The sequence below is a fragment of the Poecile atricapillus genome, chromosome 1, assembly GCF_030490865.1.
Source record: "Poecile atricapillus isolate bPoeAtr1 chromosome 1, bPoeAtr1.hap1, whole genome shotgun sequence".
NCBI classification, from domain to species: domain Eukaryota; kingdom Metazoa; phylum Chordata; class Aves; order Passeriformes; family Paridae; genus Poecile; species Poecile atricapillus.
Window position 1 is genome coordinate 178,151,765 of NC_081249.1, and position 21,887 is coordinate 178,173,651.

At 47.0% G+C, this 21,887-nt stretch overlaps 1 protein-coding gene across 1 annotated transcript; it reads left to right on the forward strand.

The window, feature by feature from the left end:
* The first annotated feature begins 1,034 nt into the window (after positions 1–1,034).
* On the forward strand, positions 1,035–21,385 carry GCH1 (GTP cyclohydrolase 1). The gene is made up of 6 exons (XM_058851922.1): positions 1,035–1,452; positions 11,902–12,011; positions 14,182–14,237; positions 17,220–17,251; positions 18,146–18,230; positions 19,095–21,385. Exons 1-6 carry the CDS (start codon positions 1,155–1,157, stop codon positions 19,219–19,221), a joined length of 708 nt encoding a protein of 235 aa, XP_058707905.1. The 5' UTR covers positions 1,035–1,154; the 3' UTR covers positions 19,222–21,385.
* The last annotated feature ends 502 nt before the right edge of the window (positions 21,386–21,887 follow it).

Genomic DNA, 21,887 nt, shown 5'->3' on the forward strand with positions numbered 1-21,887 from the left:
CTACAGCAGCTCAGGGCTGAATCCCCAGCTCGTGCCTCAGCCCAGGGAATTCCCCCCATAACCCCAGCCCACACCTCAGCCTGGAGAACCCCAATACCCCCAGTATGAGGGATCTTCCTGTACCTGCCTCCCATGCCTCAGCCCAGGGATTCCCACTGTACCCCCAGCCTGGGGGTCCCCCGTACCCCCATCACACACCTCAGCCTCGGGGGTGCCCCATATCCGCAGCCCCAGTGATCCCCCCCATACCCCCAGCACACCTCAGTCCGTGGGATTCCGTCCTGGAACCGCAGCCCAGGTCTCAGCCAGGATCACTCTGGATCCTCCCATAGCCCCAGCCCAGGGCATTCCTCCCCTGCCCGCACACCTCATCCTAGAGGATCCCATATCTTCAGACCTAGAGATCTCCTGGTATACTCCCATAGCCCCTGCCCGTACCTCAGCCCAGAGATCCCCCCAGTACCCCCAGCCCGGACCTCAGCCGGGGGATCCCTTCGGATCCCTCAGTACCCCGAGCATCCCCCTGTTCTCCCATCCCGAGGATCCCCTCGGATACCCCCTTCCCCCGGCCCACGCCTCAGCCCGGGGACCCCCCTGCACCCCCGGCCAGGGCCTCAACCCGGGGGATCCCCTTGGATCTCCCCGTGCCCCCAGCCCGGGGTACCGCCTCTACAGCCCGGGGCTCCCCTCAGACCTCCCGCTACCCCCATCCCCGGTCTCAGCCCGAGGGATCCCCCTCAGACCTCCCGGTACCCCCATCCCCGGTCTCAGCCCGAGGGATCCCCCTCAGACCTCCCGGTACCCCCATCGCAGGTCTCAGCCCGGGGCTCCCCTCAGACCTCCCGCTACCCCCACCCCCGGTCTCAGCCCGAGGGATCCCCTCAGACCTCCCGCTACCCCCATCGCAGGTCTCAGCCCGAGGGATCCCCCCGTGCCCCCTCCGGGCCCCTCCCGCCGAGCGCGGCCCTCACGGCGGCGGCGGCCAATGGCGGCTGCCAATGGGGGCGGCGCGGGCGGGATAAAAGCGGCGGCGGCGGCGGCTGCCGGGACCGCTCGGGCCGGGCAGGGACGGCCCGGGGACTGCGGCGGCTCGGGCCCAGCGCTGCCTTCACGGCCCCGGTGCTGCCCGGGCGGCCCCGCTCCGAGCGCGGCCCATGGAGGCGGCGCGGGGCTGGAACGGGTACTCGCGGCAGGAGCGGCCGCCGCCCTCGCCGCCCGCGGAGAAGCCGCGCGTCCCCCCGGGCACCGGCACCGGCGGGGATGGGTGGCGGGGAGAGCGGCCCCGCAGCGAGGAGGACAACGAGCTGAGCCTGCCCAGCCTGGCCGCCGCCTACACCTCCATCCTGAGGGCGCTGGGCGAGGACCCACAGCGGCAGGGGCTGCTGAAGACGCCCTGGAGAGCGGCCACCGCCATGCAGTTCTTCACCAAGGGCTACCAGGAGACCATCGCTGGTAGGGAGCGCTGCCGGGGCTGCGGGGATGGATGGAGTGTCCCGCTTGGGTTCCAGCCCAAGAGGGGCTGCTTTATTCCTTGAAATGAATTGATTGAAGCGTCGTTGCCCTCTCACCGCATCACTCATCCGGCGCTCCCTTGTTATCACTTGTATGTCTCGCTGTCCCCTCCCTCCCCAGATATGTCGGGCTTTTTTTTTATTAAACTCTGTGCAAGTAAAGTTTCCATTCTGCTGTAAACCTCTCGTTTGGGTGAGCAGAGCAAGTGCTTTTGCTTCCTCTCCTCTGATGAAAACTTTTCAAGCCCTGGCAGAGGAACTTGTGGGTTCCCTCCTTCCTCCCTCCAGTGAGGCTGTGTTCAGACAGGGTGGGAATATTTGTTTCGATTAGCAGACAGAACGGGTTTGAATTTTCTCAGGGAAAGTCCGGTTCTGCCGATGCTTTACTCGAGTGAGGTTTTTCAAAGGTGGGAATGAAACTTAAGGAAGCGAGGTAAGGAGAAAGGAAGAAGACAGGGAGAATCCTTGTCCATCTCAGGGTCGCAGCAGCAAACGCAGGTGTGGAGAGGAGCCCAAGGTTCACATCCCTGCCCCAGCTGAATGTCTGGGTGAGAGTGTGAGGAAATGAACTGACTGGGATAAGTTCTCATCAACAACTCGTTGCTCCGATGCAGGGTAAATACCGCTTGAAAATTTTTTTTTTTTGCATCACCTTTCCTCTTCTCAGCCTCTTGATTAAGGACTGTACCCAGTACAAACAGTAAAAAGGAGCCTGGAGAGCTCGGGAATTCCCCTTTCTGCCTCTTACAGTAAAAGGCAAGTTCCTGTCAGTAAGGGATGCAAACAGTGTCAGCAAGGATCTCTGAGTGTGGCTGAGGAAGGAGCTGCTCCTTTCTGCTCTCTGGAATACAGCACTGGTGTGCTGAGCCTGCCCCAGAGCTGCAGCAGGATGTAGCCGAATGCAAAGGCTGAACTGTGCTGATTGATGGCATCAGGGAGCTCCTGCTGGCACAGCAGAGTCCTTTTCTAAGTGCACTGTGCTTCATCTTAAAGGCTGGGTTTTGTGTTTAGTTTCTTTTTCATTTCTCGGCTGTTGGCTCTTTTGAAATCAGATTACAACAACTTCCAGCATTCACTCTGCTCATGGCCAGCTTAAACTCTTGTGCCAATGTTGTGTCCCAGCTTCCCCCAGGAACAGCATTTCTATCTTGCAAGTTGTTCTGCCTTTCAGATCAATCCAGGTTTTTGGGTCACATCTGGGAATAGGCTCTGGGCTGCAGTGGCCATCCTTGTTCCTCTCTTAGTCCTGCTGCATGGTGCGCTTGAGGTGAGGTTTCGTCAGGATTTCACGGTATCATCTTTTGTTTACTGGGATTAACTTTCCTCATTTTACTGCTGTAAAACACAGGAGGTCTCTCAGTCATCCTGTCAAGCTCTAGCAGAAGGAATTTCTTGAGTGATAATTTGAGCATGAATTTTTGTGCTGAACCTGGATGAGGTTGCTGCCCTTCTTAAGTCCTCTTATCTTGCTGCCAGTTTTGTGTGCACATGTTACCTGAAGTAATGTTGAAGATATTTTTCTGCTCCAAGGTGGGGTCTCTGTGGTCTTCTAATCTCTCACATTCATTTAATTAAGCAGAATAGTTCTGGGTGCTCCCCTCCTCTGATTACCCATGCCTGGGAGAGAGCGAGCTGTATTATATCCAAGGATAGAAAATTTCACTATTGGGTGCTCTGCTCCTGGACTGCTTTTTTCTTTTTAGAAAATCACGTGAAGCTGTGATACTAACATTCCTTCCTGTGTCAGGTGGGGAATCCTTTTACTTTCAAGCTCCTCACCTCCACTTGCAGGATGCTCAGCTTCCACTTCTCTCTTCCCATCCCAAACAGAAGGAAGAACTGTGGCTGAAGGACAAGCCCACAGCAGACAGCAAGGCAAGTGGTGGATGAAGAGTTTGTTAGGAGAGTCATTATGAGTAAATTCTTCTTAGAGAGCTTTAAGGATGTCGTGAACTGTAGAGCCAACAGCTACAGAATATTTGGGCACAAAAGCAGCTGTGGGCCTGCTGCTGTCTCTGCTGCAGCAGCCTGTGCTGTTCCCTTGGTTGTACTAATCCTGCTCTCTGCCTGGCCACCCTGTGAACTGGACCAGCAAGTGGCTCCTGAAAAAGAAAATTAACCAAAACAAACCCAAACCCTCCCCAAAAACCTGACAAAAAGCAGCCTTGACCTCTTGTTTTGTCAGGTTTTTGCAGCTTATTCAGCTCTTCCTGTGGAGCTGTCAGGGAGTTGTGCAGAGCCAAAAGATCCTACCTGAGCCTCCTTTTCTCCAGGCTGAGCCCTTTTCCCAGCTCCCTCAGCCTCTCCTGGGGCTCCAGACCCTTCCCCAGCTCCCTTCTCTTCTGGAGAGCATAAAGTTGCCAGTGCACTGTCAGAGGGCTGTGTTTGGTGTGCTCGACTCCCTCACTGTATTATTGCAGGGAGTTGGACTAGATGGCCTTTAAGGATCCCTTTCAGCCCAAACTATTCCATGATCTTTTTGATTTCTGTGTGTCTGAGAACATAATACCCTTGGAGCATGGTTAAATGTGCTGGTCATTTGATCTCCTGTCCTGGGTGTTGTCACTTTGCTTCCATGACACCTGGTTGTGTTTGTACATTTATATTTCCCACAGCTTACCTTTGTAGTATTGTAGGGCAGATAACACCTAAATTCTGTCTCTCCATTCAGATTTGTGAGCAGCAGAGAAGCTGATTCTGCTTTTCAGCTTCTACTCTGTGTTTCCTCACCTGTTTTCAGCAGTGCAGAGTGACAGTGTTCCTGCCTTACCCCCTGTTCATCTCTGCTATCTGTGTTCTGCAGCTGCTCAGTGTTGTGTGTCAGAGCCATTAGTAGAGTTTACTTGTTAAATATCTGTATCTGGCTCTTTCTGTTAATTCCAGATTGTAATTTATTAATCCTGGCTTTACTAAAGGCCTCAACCCCTTTCATTGACGGGATGTATTCAAATGTGTTGTTCCCACTTCTGTAGTTAGCAGCCATCACACTTGGATTGGAATAGCAAGAATACCTCTAGTGATTTCAAATAAAATCCACCTGGGGACCAGATTAAAAATCCTGACAGCTCAGTGCAGACACTTGAGCACTGGTGTAGACTGGCAGCTGTTGCAACAGAAACCTCTTGATGTGTTGGTAAGGATGGCAGAGCAGGAAAGTCACCAACAAATCCAATTCCAATTTCATGCAGTACTTCTGTGCCAGCATCCAAGAACATGTGTTCTTTTCCAGGGTCAGATCTATCAGCTTCTTACTTCTGGGTGTAAATTGTATTTCAGAATTGCCCCCTTGGCTGGTGAGGGTTCAGAGCAGGGCTGTGAGAGCCAGGTGCCTTTAGCTTTTTGATAGCTGGTTCAGGCAGCTACCTGCCACACAAAGGTTAAACCTTGTCCCTCCTTTTACTAAAGGCTTCATGTCATGCTCAGAGGTGCTGTCTGAGAGTCTAATAATAAATACTACAAAGCACAAGTGTGTGCAAAGGCAGTAAATGAGTGAATAAATATAAGTACAAAGTTGCAGACAGCACCAACTCTCAACTGAAGCTGAAGGTTTCACACCCAAGCAACTGGTAAGTTACAGAAGCATTGTCAACCATTCTGCCTTTGAAAGGTGAGCCATAAATGAGTTGGTTTGGATTGTGTAATCCTGCAGGAAACATTAGGCACAGGGTTGGACAGGCTGCCTGCATCTGCAGGAGGAGGCTGAGCTGTTCTCATCAGCCAAAAACACTCAAAGCAAAACTTGTTCACCAAACTGGGCTTACTGGTGGTGGAGAGAGCTGCTACCAGGGAAGTCTCCCAGCCTTTATGCATGTAAGCATGGCAGGTTCACCTGTCCTTTCACTGTGTTTAACAGGGAAATGAAAATCAGAAATACTGGGAGGGGATAACTTTGTTTCCCAGACTTCTGTGGTTCGAAAGGCTGCATGTTACTTGCCTGCAAGCCAAGTGACTCTGCTGGGTAGCTTTTATTTCAAAGCAAACAACTAGTTAAGTCATTTCCTCACTCATTAGTTTATGTACTTTTCCTACACTGACAGGTGAAAAAATTCAACCTTAATATTCTTTTTGTCTAGTCTGTGTGGATTTGGTATTTTTATAGAGAACAACAATGGTGTAAGCTCATAAATTTTTCCAGCCTGCTCGGTTTGCTGTGCTGAGGTGATAAGCATTGCTGTGTCAAAACACACAGTGCCTTAAGCAAACAGGGCTGTTTGATCAGCAGCACTGCCCTTTGCTAGGAGCTGGGGAGGTGCTGTATTTTCCTGGAATCGAGGTGCTGCTGGCTCATCCATGAGGACATGGTAATCTATTAACAGCTGAATCCTCAGCATTGTTGTGCTCCAGTCTTGTTTCTTGTAAGCCAGAGGGTGGGAAGTACAGGGTTGTTCAGAGTGAGGCTTTTTTTGGGTTTCTTCAACCTCTGCCCCCACATAAGACAAGCCTACCGTGCTGGAATATGCACTAAATGCAGTGAAACTTTTGGGAGCTGGGACTTTCCTGGATCATCTCCATGTTAATGCTTAAGTAACACTAGGCTTGGTTGGGTTTTGTCAGGAATTTATTAAATATTGTAACCTCTTGGATCAGAACTGGTGCAAGCTTCTAATCTTTCATGTTGGTCTTCCAAAGTGTTTTGTCTTTGATTTTTCCTTTGTTTCAGTTTCACAAAAAGTGTGAATGAGCACTTCTTGTGAAATGGGATGTTGAAATGGTTATTGAAATCCTGATACATTTTAATGAGCTTTTCTATAACGCTGCTTTTGCTCATATTAATAAACCTCCTGGCAGAAGACAACTTCTAGAACCTAATCTTGGCTTCATCTGTCTGCAGTAACTGATCTGTTATGAATAGACTCCAGTCTCACTACAACATGGAGGGTATCTTACAGGAAAATAAACAAATCTGTACAAATCACAGCCAGAATTAGCTGAACAGCAATAATGCTTTTATTTTATCTTTGCTCCGATGAAAAGTCCCTCGAATCACATGTCTGGTTCACCTCCCTTCTGGTAACTGAGGGATTGATCTTTGCGTCTGAAGCAAATGTTCCTATCTGAAGCTGGCACAAAATTATTTTGTGTCTAAGGTTTTTCCTGGTTCCTGCTAGGAAGGTGTGCTATGAAGGTGTTATTACACATAGGTGTGCTATGTATGTTATGAGTGTTCATTTCTCAGCATCTTTTGAACTCTATTGCCTATTTAAACAGTCATGTGGCATCTCAGGCTGTGCCTCTTTCTAGAGCTCTTCAAGGCTTCTTGAAGCAAATGACATACCCAGAGCCTCCCCTTTCTTAACAACCTGAAGTCATTCACTTTCTGCAGCAGTACAAGCCCTTTATATTAATGTCTTTATAGCCTGGTTCTCTGAATACATAATAAATTCCTGGTGCCTTTTTAATACTCAAAAGCTGCAATAATTTTCTTGTTGCTTGTCTGGAATGTTTTCCCTAACTACAGTTACCTGTAATGTCATCACATGAATAAATAATAAACAAAGTCAAGTTTGACTCTACTGCTTACCCAGCAGTAGCTGAGATGTTTTTACAGCAGTTTCCTTCCAGATTTCATCCTGACCCTGCAATCTGCGGCTTTCCCTGCCACACATTCAGCTGTTAACTCGTGTCTCCTGCTGCCAACTACATCTGTCCTCAGCTGAGGAGGAACTCTGAGAAAGACAATCAGAAATATCTGCCAGCATTCCCCAGGTGCTTCTGCCTTAAAGACCAGTTAGCCTGAGTTGGCTCATGGAGCACCCTCCAAACCATGACCTGCTCCTGGTCCATACGAGGTCCCTGCCACTGCTTTGGGTGCAGCTCTGTGTTCCTGGAGGTGTCTGAGCTCAGCCAGTGCTGTAGCTTGTTCCAGCTGGTGGGTGTTGGTGGCCTTGTCCCATAGGATGTCATCCTGCCTTGGCCTGAGCCCATTCCTGCCCTGCCTGTGGCACTTGAGGGTCACCGTGGAGAGCAAAGGGACAGCAGGGACAGCCTGGACCTGTGAGATGGGTGTCAGGAGAGCCTCGAGCCTTTTGTCTCTGCCAGGATGGATGAGCTCAAGCAGCAGCGTCAGGGAGTTCCTGAGGCTGCCTTCATCCCGCTGGCACTGAGCAACCTGCACTTAAATTGGAGCTGTGAGGCAGCTTAACACCGTGGGGAAGTGCTTTAACTCCTGGTGAGAACAACCTGCATCACTTCACTCCCAGGCACAGTGAAAAAGGCAGCTCTGAAGTGCTGTGAAGCTGCTGCAGTGCTGCCATCCTTCATCCCCTCCACCTCCCGAGCCCATTCTGGGTGGGCTCTGCCTTCTCTGGTTGCCAGAGGTGCTTTTGCTTTCCTGTGTCACATTAAAGCCATGCAAATAGTTTCTATAGCAACAGGTATCTTTGCTTAGCTCTGATGCAAAATCCTGAAAGGTCTTTCTCATTCTGTCTTCATCCAGTTCTGATTTTTCATTTTATCAACTCTTTTTGAAGATAAAGAGAAATTAATTCTGCTCTGTTTCAGGAGTTAACTTGGAGCACAGGTGCCTATTCAGTTTCAACAGCCCACTGAAGTTTTTGCATCAGGAACTGAACTTTTGGCTGAAGGAAAAATCAGCTGGAATAATTTAGAGAGCATCCTGACTCTACAAACCATGAAATCAAACTAGTGAAGCAGGCAGCATGGCCTAGTAGGTAGAGTGAAAGAACAGGAAAAGGGGGAAGATTTGTCCCCAGCTTTGCTTCTGGCCTGGTTAGTCTGAGGTTGTTTCCCTTTCTGTCCTTTCAGCTCTGTTAAATTCTCCAGAATGTGTGCTGCAGCACACAGGCTGAGCTTGTCAGAGCCCTGTTTGATGCTATTGCAAATAGAAAAAATAGGAAAAAAAATTCAAAAAATCTTTAAAAAAACCTAAAGAGAACCCCTGACAAATTTAGATAAAATGGTGTTGCCTCCCTGCACAAGGTGTTTGAGTCTCTGCCAGAGAAGTGTCTCCTGTGTAATTACTGCAAGAACTGCTGCAGTGAGCCACAGGTAGCAGCAGCTGTGGAAAGATGCTCTGCTCACTCTGCTTTTGTCATCATGGGGCTTGGACTCCAAAAGAGGAGGTGTAGGGATGGGCAGGCTTCAAACTGTGCTGATTTTCAGGGAGAGAGGCTTGTGAAGTGTGAGCAGGAGGGACTGGAGCAGATAGAGGTGAATGGCCACTCAAGATCATGGCCATTTACTCAGGTAGTGCTCTTCAGCCTCACATTTTGTTTTACCTGTGTGTCTTTGTATCAGCTGGCACTTGAGGAAGAGCTCTTGAAGGGCCTAACACTGAGCTGGTTTCTTCCTTTGTGAGCCTCTCTTCTCAATGAGTAGCTGGTGCTGACAAAATCAGCACATCTTGCTGCAGGCACAACTGCAGGTGTTGTCTGTAATCTGGCTGCAACTTTCTGCTAATATTAAATAATAAAATAACAATATTTTTACATATAATATTATAAAATAAAGAATAATAAATTTTAAAAATTATATTATTAAATAATATAAATAAAAGGTGCAAAAATGGCGAGACCACCATAAATAAGGAGCGTAAAGCACCTCACAGCTCTGTGGCTGCGTTCTTGATGTGCAGATCTGTTTTCTTACCTCTAGCACTCTCCTGATTGTGCAGGGGTATTGCCCACACTGCTGAGATTGGGCTGTGGCATAAGAGGGGATGTGCAAGAAGGGTGGATGCCCTTTGTGCTCCTGTTCCATTGCTTTGGCCATGAGAAGGATACAGGATGCCTTTTGTTCCTGGAGTTGCCTGTGTGGTACTTCTGAGGTCATTTAAACTTCTCTTTGGCTGAGCTCTCTCCATGATACAACACAGCTGTGAGAGAAAGTTTGTAAGGATCTACTAATATATATTTTGTATGTTAATTAATGTGTACAGGCATCTTTATGCACATGGATATGAGGTTTCATGGGTGAAGTACCTTCTGTTGTAGCTCTGGCCCTGCTCTGTGTCACACACCATGACTCCTAATGAGAATTTGGCCATTTCTGGCTGTTCTGAACAATCTGCTTTGCGAGTGTGCTGACGTAAATCCATATCTGACATCAGGCTCTGATATGCTCCTGGCAAGGCTGGTGTGAGCTGAGCTGGGGGTCTAATAACAGCAGCAGTCACTCTGGAGATGCTTCGTGGATCAGTTTGGATTTTGTTTTAATAACTCTGGCCACAGCAGCAGGTTTTGTGCAACCACTGTTTGCCTTTCTGCTGTGGAAATGGCACGGCTGCAGGAGGAGCTCAGAACCCAGACAGCTGCTCTGCCTCCCCTTCCCTTTCCTGCGAGTCTGTTCAGATCCCCTGTTTTGGATTCTCCCTTTGCCTGGCTGAATTCCTAATTACACAACTGCACGATGCTGCCCGTGCAATCAAAACCCTCTCCAGCAGTGCTTGGTGTAAACCAGACCCAAAAATTTGAAGAACACAATCATGTGCCTTCACAGAGCTGTTCCCTGGTCTTTTTCATGCCCCTTACTCCTGCTCTCTGAGCTGATCCAAACCCTTCTGGGACTCATCCTGGCTGCCTTGCGGGTTGCCAGCCCCTCTCAGGAAAGAGCCCGTGTCGCAGGCGGAACGTCTTGCGCTGTTTCCAGGGTTACCTGTGCAGTGCTGATAGCAGGCAGGAAATTAAAATGCTCCGTGATGATGATGATCCCTTATCGACAGCAGATGGTGGCCATTAGCTGGACGTGTGTGTCGGGCAGCAAGGCAGGCGGAGCAGACACCACTGCTGGGTTTGTGTCACCACCACTGCTGGGTTTGTGTCACCACCACTGCTGGGTTTGTGTCACCACCACTGCTGGGTTTGTGTCACCACCTCTGCAGGTGCTCTGTGGTTCATGCAGGGCAGTCCCTGAGTGCCCTGGTCTGCCTGTAGTGGTTGGGATTCTGCTTTCCTGGAAGTAACTCCAAGGAGTCGGTGTGGCTTTCATGCCTTAAGTTTTAGCTTTCATATTTTTCATATTCTGGGCTGCCTAGGTGTGTAGTTCTGAGCTTCATATGAAGTTTTAGTGACCTCTCTTCACAGAGTGGGTAGACAAAACATTTCCTTTTCCAGCTTGATGACAAGGACAATCATCACAAGTTTCAGGTCCAAAAGCAGAAACAACGGTGGACTGCAGAGAGAAAACAAGAAAGATGGGACTTCATAACCTGACGCTGTAATTGGACAATTAACCCTGATATGCAGATGGACCAAAACTTATAAAAGTGTGAGACCTCATGATCAGTTATCCATTTTTGTGACCATTTTTAGGTCCATCTTGGGTGCAGCCCTGGCCAGGCTCTTGTACTGCCCAATGCCTTTCAATAAATACCTACTTTATTCTTAATTCTGTCTAGCCTGTGTTCTAGGTCAGCCTTCTCAAGGCATCAGCTTCCATCTCAACTTGTTTGCAGAGTTCCTTGGCCTTGTGATCAGCCCATCTGTACAGCTGGTCATCTCCTATAAGTTTCTCCCTCATACACAACTTTTCTGTCTTGTTCTTCAAAAGACCTGGTTTCCTGACTTGGGACTATTCTACTTTTAAGATCTCTGAGCATGGTCTGGGTGCCTGCAATCTTTGTGGAGACTGATGTGCTGTAACCTGTGCCAGGATTGTTTGGGCCTTTGTCAAGGAACTGCTGAAAGTGGAAAATCAAGTGAAGATCCATTCTGAGCTGAGCTCTGAGATTAGCCAAGTGTCATGTGTTCCTTTTTGTACTGAGCTGTCTCTTCTCCCTTCTGTCTCTGGGGGGGTTTCTGCACCTCACTTTTCTGCTAACTCTGGGGTGCAGAATTAGCCTGGAGTGTGGATATGGCCGCTCGTTTCAGATCAGGACAGCAGATCTCTCCCCAGATGTGTCTCTGACTTCTGTGTGTACCTAAACAGCTGCTGCCTGGCATGCTACAGGATGAAACTTGCATGCGAGGCCTTCCTGGAGACAGTAATGCTGGTGTTAAAGTGTTTGGAGGAACCCCTGTGATGGCTTAGAGTTTCCCTGGCCTCGGTCTGGCTTTGCTTGTGGAAGCACCGACGGAAGGCCACTTTTGAGACGTGCTCTCTTTTCCAGCTGTAGGCTTAATTGCTCTTAAGATATCAGTAATTCTGCAAAAACCAGATCTGTTCTAAACCCTGCTCAAGCTATAAATTAAATCAAACCCTCCAGGCTGACTTGTGGTGCAGCACGTAGGCAGTGTGACACTGTGGCAGATGTGGCATCGTACGCAAACCAAAACGTGCTTGTGATGTTGCTCCTTCCTTCCTTCCCAGACCTTAACCCTAAAATCCATAGCCCTGAGAGAGTCCTGCCCTTGCTACAAGCTTTCTCAGGCACTGGCTGGGAGAGCCTGCCGTGCTTTTTGCTTTTATTTTTAATGCAAATGTTTAATTTCAGATGTCCTGAATGACGCCATCTTTGACGAAGACCATGATGAGATGGTAATTGTGAAGGACATAGACATGTTCTCATTGTGTGAGCATCACCTCGTTCCATTTGTTGGAAAGGTAACTCTCCCTCACAGAACAAATGTGGGAATGCACAATAAAAGACCTTAAGTACATGTAAAAGACTTTGTAGCTGTAGCTACAGAGCTTTTAAGGCTGTAAGTACTTGCTGCTTATGGCTACAGTTCTAGAAGTTTAATCTTCAGAATACAAATAAGGAAGGCCTCCTTAATGTGAGGTTTTATTTGAATTTAAGCTCCTGAAATATAATGCTCAACCTTTCCTAGTCTAAGTAATCTAATGGTTTCTGACATTTCATATCAAAGCTCTTCTTCATGAAGCAGCAGCAAGCCTTGAGGGCAGACATCTTGATATTAAACCAGCTCACCCTGCACTCTGGCTCTGTCATGGATTTAGCTCCTGGCTCGGAGCTATCCAGTGCACATTCATCTCTGAAACCCCCTGTGAGTGGAACAAACTCATTAGCAGCCCTGCCTTAATTATGTGAGCCAAGTTAGGGTGACCAAAACGGGCTATGCTTAATTGGAGAGTACTGTGAAATGGGCTGGTGCTTCAGAGGGTGTTGGAATTGTAATGCCAACAACTTCAAGGAAGTAAAATTTCCTCAGTTAACCACTGGAGAGGTGATGAAGAGTTCTGAGTGGGAGCTGCATGTCTCAGCCTCTTCACCCCCTTATCAACACAGAAGGATGGAGCTTAGCCTGATCCATCTGTTACCACAAAGCGCTCACAGGTCCAAGAGCAGCACGTGCTGGTGTTGTCTATAAAATTCAATCACTGCCACATATGTTCCAAGCAAACTGTCTCCCAAAAATAAAACACATGAACAGAAACCAGCTGTTTATTTGGTTGAGTCAATCCAGTTTTGTCTGCTTTCTTTTCTTGCTGTTAATGTTTTGTACTGGAGAACAGGATAACCTCTTTTTCTGTGCAAGCTTTCTGTTGTTCCTGTTACTCTTGGTTGTGTGTACTGTGTATTATCTCCCTGTTACTCCTGTGGCAATGTGTGCATTTTTTTTACATCCAGCTGTTTAGCCTGTGTGGTTTGGAGAAATCTCCTCACAAACACCAACTCAGCACTACTAAATTACTTGGTATGGCTCTAAATATTCAGAGTAACCATTGCCCTGCGGGGTGCATCCAGCAGGCTGCAAACACTGACCTGTTGCATTTGCAGTTCTGTCTTAAAGGAAATCAAGAAATCTGCAAAAATATGGGGAAGAGGATTCAAAGCTCATTTCTAAGTTGTGTCTCTCACTTTGTCTGAAATGTTTCATGTCTTTTCAGGTGTCAGTGGGTTGATTGCCTAACAGAAGGGGTAGGAATGAGCAAGTTAGCCAGGTAATCAGGTGCACTGTGGTACCTCTACTGCAGGTACAGCAGCACAGGATTCTGAGATGGGGCCTCCAGGCAAAGCCAGAATCCCCCACTGACACTCCCCTGCTGTATCTTGGCTAATTTTTCAAGTCTCTGGCACAGTGGCACAAGTTTATAATCTGTTCTAACCCACAGGAATAATCAGTAGTCCCCATGGCTTTCTAAAAACAAGGAGCTAAATGTCCTTTCATATTCCTTCATAAATTCCCTTCATATCTGAGCACTTTTCTGCTAAACTTCTTCCAATTTAGTTCAAGTACATGTTCAGCAAATCCATACTTGAGCAGGATGGAAGCTGAGTTAATCATCAGTGATCTATGATACTAAAACAAGAAAGAAAATCAAATCAGGAAGAGCAGCCTGATTTTTGGTGGTAAAGTACTTCTTGCCATCAGAACTTTCACTGGAAGTAAAGCACAATCCCTCTTCCTTCCGCTCTCTAAATCCATTTAAGGTCTTGAAAGAAAAGCATGTTTATTTTAGACAAATAGTGCTGTGCTGAGTAATAGACTGCCTTTGTACCCAAATGCAGCAGTGTTCTGTAGCATTCCTGAGACTTGGAACATAAGCCTTGACTCTTGAAGAGCTGTGACTTTTCTGCCCCTCAGAAAAGCTCGCCTATTCTTCACCAGGACCTCATGAGGCATTCACAGTCTCAACTCCACAATTCCCCAGGCTTGCATGGTGCCATGTTCCTCCCACATGCTAAGACTTCTGGTCTGTCCCAGAGTTAATTCCTGGGCAAATGCACATCTCATTGTCTGTGCATGAATTTCACATGCCCTTGGAAGGGTGCTTTTGCTGCTGTTAATGGTTGTTCTCCCCTGTCTAGGTACACATTGGTTATCTCCCCAACAAACAAGTGCTTGGCCTCAGCAAGCTCGCTAGGTAAGTGTTCTAATGAAAGTGATGCTAATTTGTAAAAAGGATTCCAGGCTGTGCTAGCTGTGCTAATCTCTTTAATCTCCTCTCCCTCTAAAACTCAGCCCACTCTGTGTCCTGGATTTGGATTCAGACCAATCCTCAGCATTGTGGTTTGTTTTTGTTTTTGTTTTTTTTTTTTTTTTAATGGGGAAGACAGATAAGTCTTGGAGCTGTGTGTGAATTCTCACCAGTGGCTGCAGCAGAGCCCAAATGCTTTTGTAGGTTCTCCCAAAGCACTGGGGTTTGCAGGGAGCTCTGAGGCAAAGAACAGGAGAATTTGGTTATGTTCTAAGGCAGGCCACAAGAAAAACAGTGAGAATTTCCAGCTCTTTACCACTTTGGTGTGGATTGACTAATAAGAACAAAAACCTGAACACTTCCAAACTGTAAATGAACACATTTTATGGATATAAATTGAATCTAAAGCTTTCATCTCTTATCTGACTCTTCAGAAAAATTTAGCATTTCTTCCTTTTGCTGAAGACATGCTGAGAGCACTGTGGGGTAGATTTTATAGATAAAGTTCAGCCTAAAAGCAATTGTGATACACTTGAGAAATCCATTTATTATGCAAAATAGCTTTTTTCCTCAGCAAGTGCCAGTTGGGTCAGTTCTTGCACTGACTCTTAAGTGACACTTTCTCATGCTGGTGAGGAAGAGGGTAGATCCCTTCAATAAGCAGATTATTTGGGATTAGAGTGGAAGTGTCCCTTTTTGAGAAACAAATCTAAAAATCTGGCTGAAGTTCAGACAGAACACATAAGGTTTTGCTTTCCCTGATGGGTCTGTTAATCCTGCTGGAGTTCCAGTAGCACTAATGAGAAATTAGCCCTGCAAATCTGCCTGCCTACTGGGTTTTCTTAGCAGGTAAGAAATGGGTAGGATATGACAGCAAAATGTCCTAAAGTGAGCCAGATCTGTTCTGTGCTCTGCTGGCACAACAGGGAGCTGGGTTTGGAAGTGGAAGGATCCTTGGAGTTCACATCTCTGCTGTGTAACCTCGTATTGCAGGGAGGCATCTCCCTACCCCCAGCAGTGCTTTTAGGAGTGGGCTTTGCTCTGATTAAAAGGCTGGAAAGAGGTTTTTCAATGTGTGATTTTTCTCCTGCATGTTTTTTGTGGCTGTACAGAGCTGCTGGAATTGTGAGCTGGGGATCTGAGCTGTCAGAGCTGCAGTTGCTGGGCAAAAGACTTCATCCCCTGTTAGCTGCTTGTTCTTGGGGATGTGTGTGGCATCCCACGGCTTGTGTTGAGTTTTGGGTGGGTCTTTAAGTGGTGCAGGGCTGGGGGTGTTGTGTTGTTTCTGGGAGTTGGATTTCTGAAGAGCATCCATCCTTCCTGAAGAGGCCATCCTTAGCATCATTTCATTTCTGCAGGGCTCCAATGCAGGATTAAGGATCACATTTGAAATGTGCATCCACTGCTTGTTGCTTGCTCTGGTCTCTATCTATCTCTTGATTGCAGCTGTAAAAAAGGGCTCAAAATGCTTTTCTGTGATTTTTTTTTTTTAATGCATCATGGTATTAGAAATGTACAATTTTTTTACTATTTATTCTCAGAATGGAAACCCTCATCAATATGTGCAAGGCTTCCTGCATTGTGCTCAAAGGTTAAATCTGGACACTTTCTTAAGTGAGGGTAAAGCTCCCATATACTGCAATAATAAAAAGATTAGATTCTTGTATAACAAAATGTTCTCACTTTTGAGTGCTTGCCATGAAGAGGCTGGGGGGCCAAATTGTGCCCTATATAATGCAACCAGTGTTCAAGCAAAGATTTGTGAGGCTGTTGGTGCTCTAGGCCTAAATCTTTCATAATAGGATTAGTCTAATGTGGTGAGTTTCTGTAGTTGTGGATGACCTGTATTCAGTAAACAAACATCTTTCTCTGGGTTTTAAACTCAGGCTTGAAAATGCTCTTTCAAATAACTCTTTTCACATAAACACCTTGCTAGGACGTCTTCTGTGCAATATCTGAGCATGTTTCCTATCCATACAGTTAATCTAAATATTGTGTTGCTTGGTTTTGTGCTGTAACACAACCATTTCATTGCTGGAGGGGAGTTTGTGCATTTAATTCTCTCTCCAAAACAGCAGGAGAGTCTCATTGTCGGGGATGATTCTTGTAAGTGATGCTTCAGGCTGCCAGCCACTGTCTGGCTTTTGTCTGGTGTGACCAGACAAGGTATCAAAGCTTGCTATAGCAACTCCTTTTGTGGCCACTTGAAGTGTAATTAAGCATTTGAGGTTGGTATGAACAGCCCCTGGAGTTACAGAGCAATTATATAGATTTTCTTAAATGTGTGGATTCTAGAACTGTCATTAAGTGTCACTTCCACTGCCCACCAATGGCTTAAATTTGGAGTTACATTGGAGGGGACCATTAAGGTGATCCCTGCACTGAAATGTGAAGGAGTGGGTGAGATGTGGGTGGACAGATTCTGTTTTAAATAAGACCAATTCTGTCTCATTGTTCTCAGCTAAATTTGTGGTTAAATGCAAGAATCCAAAACATTTCTTGCTCAATCTCAGCATTCTGCGAATCCATTATCTAAACTGACCTTAAGGCAGCATTTGGTCTAGTCTGAAGCACAGGGAAATATTCAGGAATTAGGGTTCAGGGAGCCTGTGGACATGAATTCCCCCACAATTGTGCAATGCAGGTGAGTGGGGACACAAGGAATTCCAAACCAACAGAAGGAGACCAGAGAAGTGACTGGTTTGCCCTAAAATAGTCCCTGGTGCTGCAGGTGGGGGGAAGCAGTCACTCAACACAGTGATGTGCCAAGAGAAGTCTGTGAGGAATACCTGGGCAGCAGCATGGCCGTGGATTCATTCCCAGGAAGAACACGGGAGTCTCTTTTGATAGCATCAAATTAATTGTGAAGATCAGTCAGTGGCCAGCTGGAGATAACTATAATATTGATATTTTTCCTTTCTCCTTTAGGATCGTGGAAATATACAGCAGAAGATTACAAGGTAAACACAAAATTTGGTGTTTGTTGTGTGCACTCCTCTCCTAGCCAGTGCAGGGGCTGGTAATTGAGGGTAGAGTGTAGATGTGGAGTTTAAGAGAGGAGAAAGACACTTCTGGAAGAGGTTGTGTTATTGTACTTAGCCCCTGCATTCCCAGTGAAGGGTAACTTCTGCCTAGGAAAGTAAATGGAGGCTGGAACTGATTCCAAGGATAAATGTGCTACCAGGATTAACAAAAACAGTTGGATGCTGCTGGAGATGAACTCTCCTGCAGAGGTTTGGAGAGATGCCTTGAGGAATCTTTGTCTGAGGCAATGGAGCAAGAGCTGCCTTCTGCCCCTGAGGAGAGGAAGCTGCAGGGTCCAAAGCCTCGGGTTGGGCTGAACCTGCTGCCTTTGTCCTGTGGTTAAATTGGACCAGGTCTTGGCAAGAGAAGTCTCAGTGACCACCAGGCTGGTGAATAGAGGGTGTTAGAGCTGCAGGAAGTAAAGCTTTGCAGGACAAAGTTAATTTTTTATCTCCATTTCCTTTTCTTAAGAAGAGAAATTGGGCGTGTGGAATAAATGGCGCAGCAGTAACGTTGGGAACAAACACATTAAAAACTGAAACAGAACAGAGAGGCAAGAAAATCTTACTGCAAAATAGGAAATGGAGAAGCTGTTAGAACAAATTGTGGTTGGAGAGGTGGAATGCAGAATGGCTCCAAATATAGACAAGAAAATAAAAGGTCTGTTCCAGGATGCAATTGGAAGATAGGATGGATGGGGCTTGGAGCAACCTGGTCTAGTGGAAGGTGTGCCCATGGTGCAGGGTTATGAATGAGATGAGCTTTAACATCCCTTCCAACCCAAACCATTCTGGGATTCTGGGAGTCTGAAGTCCCTGTTGTTCCCTCAGTCCAGGAACGCCTTACCAAACAAATTGCAATCGCCATCACAGAAGCCTTACAGCCTGCCGGGGTCGGCGTCGTCGTGGAAGCTACGTGAGTGATCCCAGGTGTTCCAGGGGTGGGATCCTGGCTCTGTGGGATCCCAGGTGTTCCAGGGATGGGATCCCAGGTGTTCCAGGGCTGGGATCCCAGGTGTTCCAGGGGTGGGATCCTGGCTCTGTGTGATCCCAGGTGTTCCAGGGGTGGGATCCTGGCTCTGTGTGATCCCAGGTGTTCCAGGGGTGGGATCCTGGCTCTGTGTGATCCCAGGTGTTCCAGGGGTGGGATCCTGGCTCTGTGTGATCCCAGGTGTTCCAGGGGTGGGATCCTGGCTCTGTGTGATCCCAGGTATTCCAGGGGTGGGATCCTGGCTCTGTGGGATCCCTTTGCTGCAGGTGCATGTTGCCCCTTTGGCTGTGTGCTTGGTTATCAGGCAGAGATATTAGTAATAACAATAGCAATTGTAAGGACAACCATATTAATAATAAAATATTACTAGTAGTAATAAAAAAACTAATAATCCTGATGTGCTGCAGCCATTTAAAGTGGGCACTGCCTTATCCTCTGTGGAGATGTGGCAGTGAGGAACTGTCCCAACTGCACCAGATCCATGCCCTGTGCTCCTTCTGCCTCCTTGAGCAGTGCAGAGCTTGGGACTAGCAGCAGGCATGTTCCTGTGATCAGAATGCACCTTGGGAAGGTGGGATTTTCCTGGGATCAGGGGACAGAAGGCAGTGCTCAGTGGCTGAGGATGTGACTCTTCCACAGCTGAGGTGCTGCAGATGCCCTTTCTGGTTATGAAGGTTCTGTTATTTTCCCAGAATTAAGTGTGGCTGTGTAAGAAACATCTCTCCCTGTGGGATTTCTCCTTCCCCAGGAGTGTTCCTGATGCACTGACTCCCTTCTCCTTTCTCCTAGGCATATGTGCATGGTAATGCGTGGGGTACAGAAAATGAACAGTAAAACAGTAACCAGCACAATGCTGGGGGTATTCCGGGAAGATCCAAAGACCCGTGAAGAATTCCTGACGCTCATCAGGAGCTGAAACTCTGTTACCCTCTGGATGCACTCTGGATTGTTCTGTCCTGTGTCACTGTCTGTCCTTGTCCCCACATCCCAATTCTAAACTAAATCGTGAATTGTTGTCATAGTCTTTGTGCAGTGAAAGGCTTCTGCTGGCAAATGGAAAAGGTAGGGATGAGGGAGGCTCCTCCTGGACTTCCACTGATGCTGATGTCACAGAGTTCCAAACAGGAGTTTGGAAATGTCTTTCCATCCATAATGCAGATTATCCAACTGTCAGGAGAGAAGTGGGGTTTAGGAGTGAAATGGATATTTATGAAATAGTTGTGTTTATTAGAATAAACGTGGAGCAGCACAGGAAATACCTGAAAGGATGTGGATCTTTATAGGATTGGGATTGTCCCCAGTTATTGGACCATGTTTAATTGCAAGTCCTGCAGTGGCTGTTTCAGTACCTGGATATGTGTGTTATACCTCTGAGTTGTTACCTCTGGTGTGTTTTATATTCTTGCTGGTATTAACCTTCCTTTTTTGTGTAATTTTTGTTTGCTTGAGGAATGTGTAAACTCCATTTTTCCTATCCTCTGAACAGGCAGGGAATTAATTTCTGAATTATTTGGGACACAGCCCTGTCTCAGTACAAAGGGGTTTATGCACCTTTTTCTCTGTGCCTCAAAATGTCTGACCACTTGAACTGTCATTTCTTACTGTTTTTAAGGAAACTTTAACAGAGGATAGGAAAAAAACTCTGCAGAGTCTATCTGCAGAGTACTGAGGTATCCAAAGAGGTTTTTAATGATATTTGAATCTTGAGCTTTCCTTCTTGGATTTCAGTGGGTTAGACTGAGAAGTTAAAATTAGCCTGATAACGTGAAAATGAAGATTTGCAAGCATTTCAAGGTTTCCATTTCCAATATTGGAGCAAAGGTGAGCATGAAATCCTGAGCATAGCACATGGTACGTCCCCTCCCTGCCGACAGGTTGGGTTATTTCAGGACAGAGTAACCTGGAATGACAGCAGCTCCTTTCATAAGAGCAGCTGAGAAAGGCATTTCCAGGGCCACCAGAATGAATCAAACCACATTTTTTTCCTGTCTATGTGGCAACCTCTGTAAGTGGCAGAATTGGTACAAAAAGTTTCAGTCCAGCTGGACTTGGCTGAACTTCTGCTTTGTTACCATTTTAATGGGTGTTTTGTAACTCTTAATTGGGAAAAGATGAGGCTCAAATGAAAACCACCCTCCTCACACCGAGCTTGCAAAACAAATATCAGCCAGGGGGTTGGATGCCCACAGGTTCCCAGGGCTCTCTCTGCTTTCCTGGATATCAATCCAAGATGTCCTGTACACGAACCTCAAGGGCAGCTCCTGCTCTGGCCAACTCCATCTCACCAACATTCCCCCCTCTTGCTCCAGGCCGTGTTGGAAACAAAATGAAAATCATGTCTGGTCAGCTTGGGCTGAAAGAATTTTTTCAAGGAGAACAAGCTCATGTGTTTAATTACACTAATTTTACTTTGAGGACCTTCACAGCATTATTGGAAAAATCTTTTATAACATCCTCTGTCCTGGATTCTGTAGGATTAGGTGCTGTAACAGTGTTTGTCACTGGTGTAAACAAGCTGTGCTGCACATTGCTAAACCACACCAACCCCATGGCATTTGTTTTCCTGAAATCACCAGTTTTCAGTTCAGTGTGTTACAAATATCCAGCTGAAAAGCCTTAAATCTTTCTTGCCTGAAGTTGGCAGTAAACCTCTCTTTTTAGCTTGACTGGAAGGAGATTTTGAGGACCAAAGGGGCACACACCAGTACATTTATTTATTTTTCCTTGCTCTAGTCTCTGGAAATAAAATCTCTGTAAAACACTGTCTTGCTCCTGAGGCACTAAAAAAGTTGCGTTTTAACCACTTATCTCTCTTCAGGATAAAGTTCACGTTACACCACCACTGTTTTTTATTTCCATGTGACCTGTAGTCCTTAAAACATACCTCTCTCTACTCGTGGCCTTGGATTTTGTTCCCATTTTTGCTGTTGTAAGTCTCAGTGCGTTTTTTGGAACGTCAGCGTTGTTCAAACACAGAAGCTTTAACTACACCCCATGTGTAAATATGTATAGGATGTACAGCCCCCTGTTGTACTGCTCACCAGTCCATTGTCTCTGAAACATTAAAGCACAGTGTTATCCTTTGGAGTGGGAGCATCCTTGGGGGAGCTGGAGGTGATGACACTGCACAGGGAAAGGGCAAGAGCTCCCTCCCCTCAGGTGGAAATGGTTTCTGTGCTCATGGATGACCCAGGGAGCTGGGTTGCTCCTCTGGGCTGGGTGTTGCTGTTTTCCACAGCTGAGTCCCCAGCTGGTGACTGGGAAGCAAAAAAAAACCTCCAGGATTTGTTGTCACCTTCTTCTTGCTGCTCCTTGGAGCCAGAGGAATCAAGAGCAAATACACTGGAGCAGGGGTGGTGGGTGGCAGTGGCTGCTCCTGCCATTGAGCTTGGGGGGCTTTCAGAGTCTTGTACCTTTCTTGAGCTGTCCTGGAGGCCTCACATTGGCCTGAGGAAACAGCTGGTCCCTGGCCAGGTGCTCAAGTTGCCTGAACAAATAAATCCCATCAGCAGCTGCCACAAGAGACCTTGAAGGTGAACCCAGGGTTGGGTTGGCTTGCCTCACTGGGTGCAGGGTGGGTGG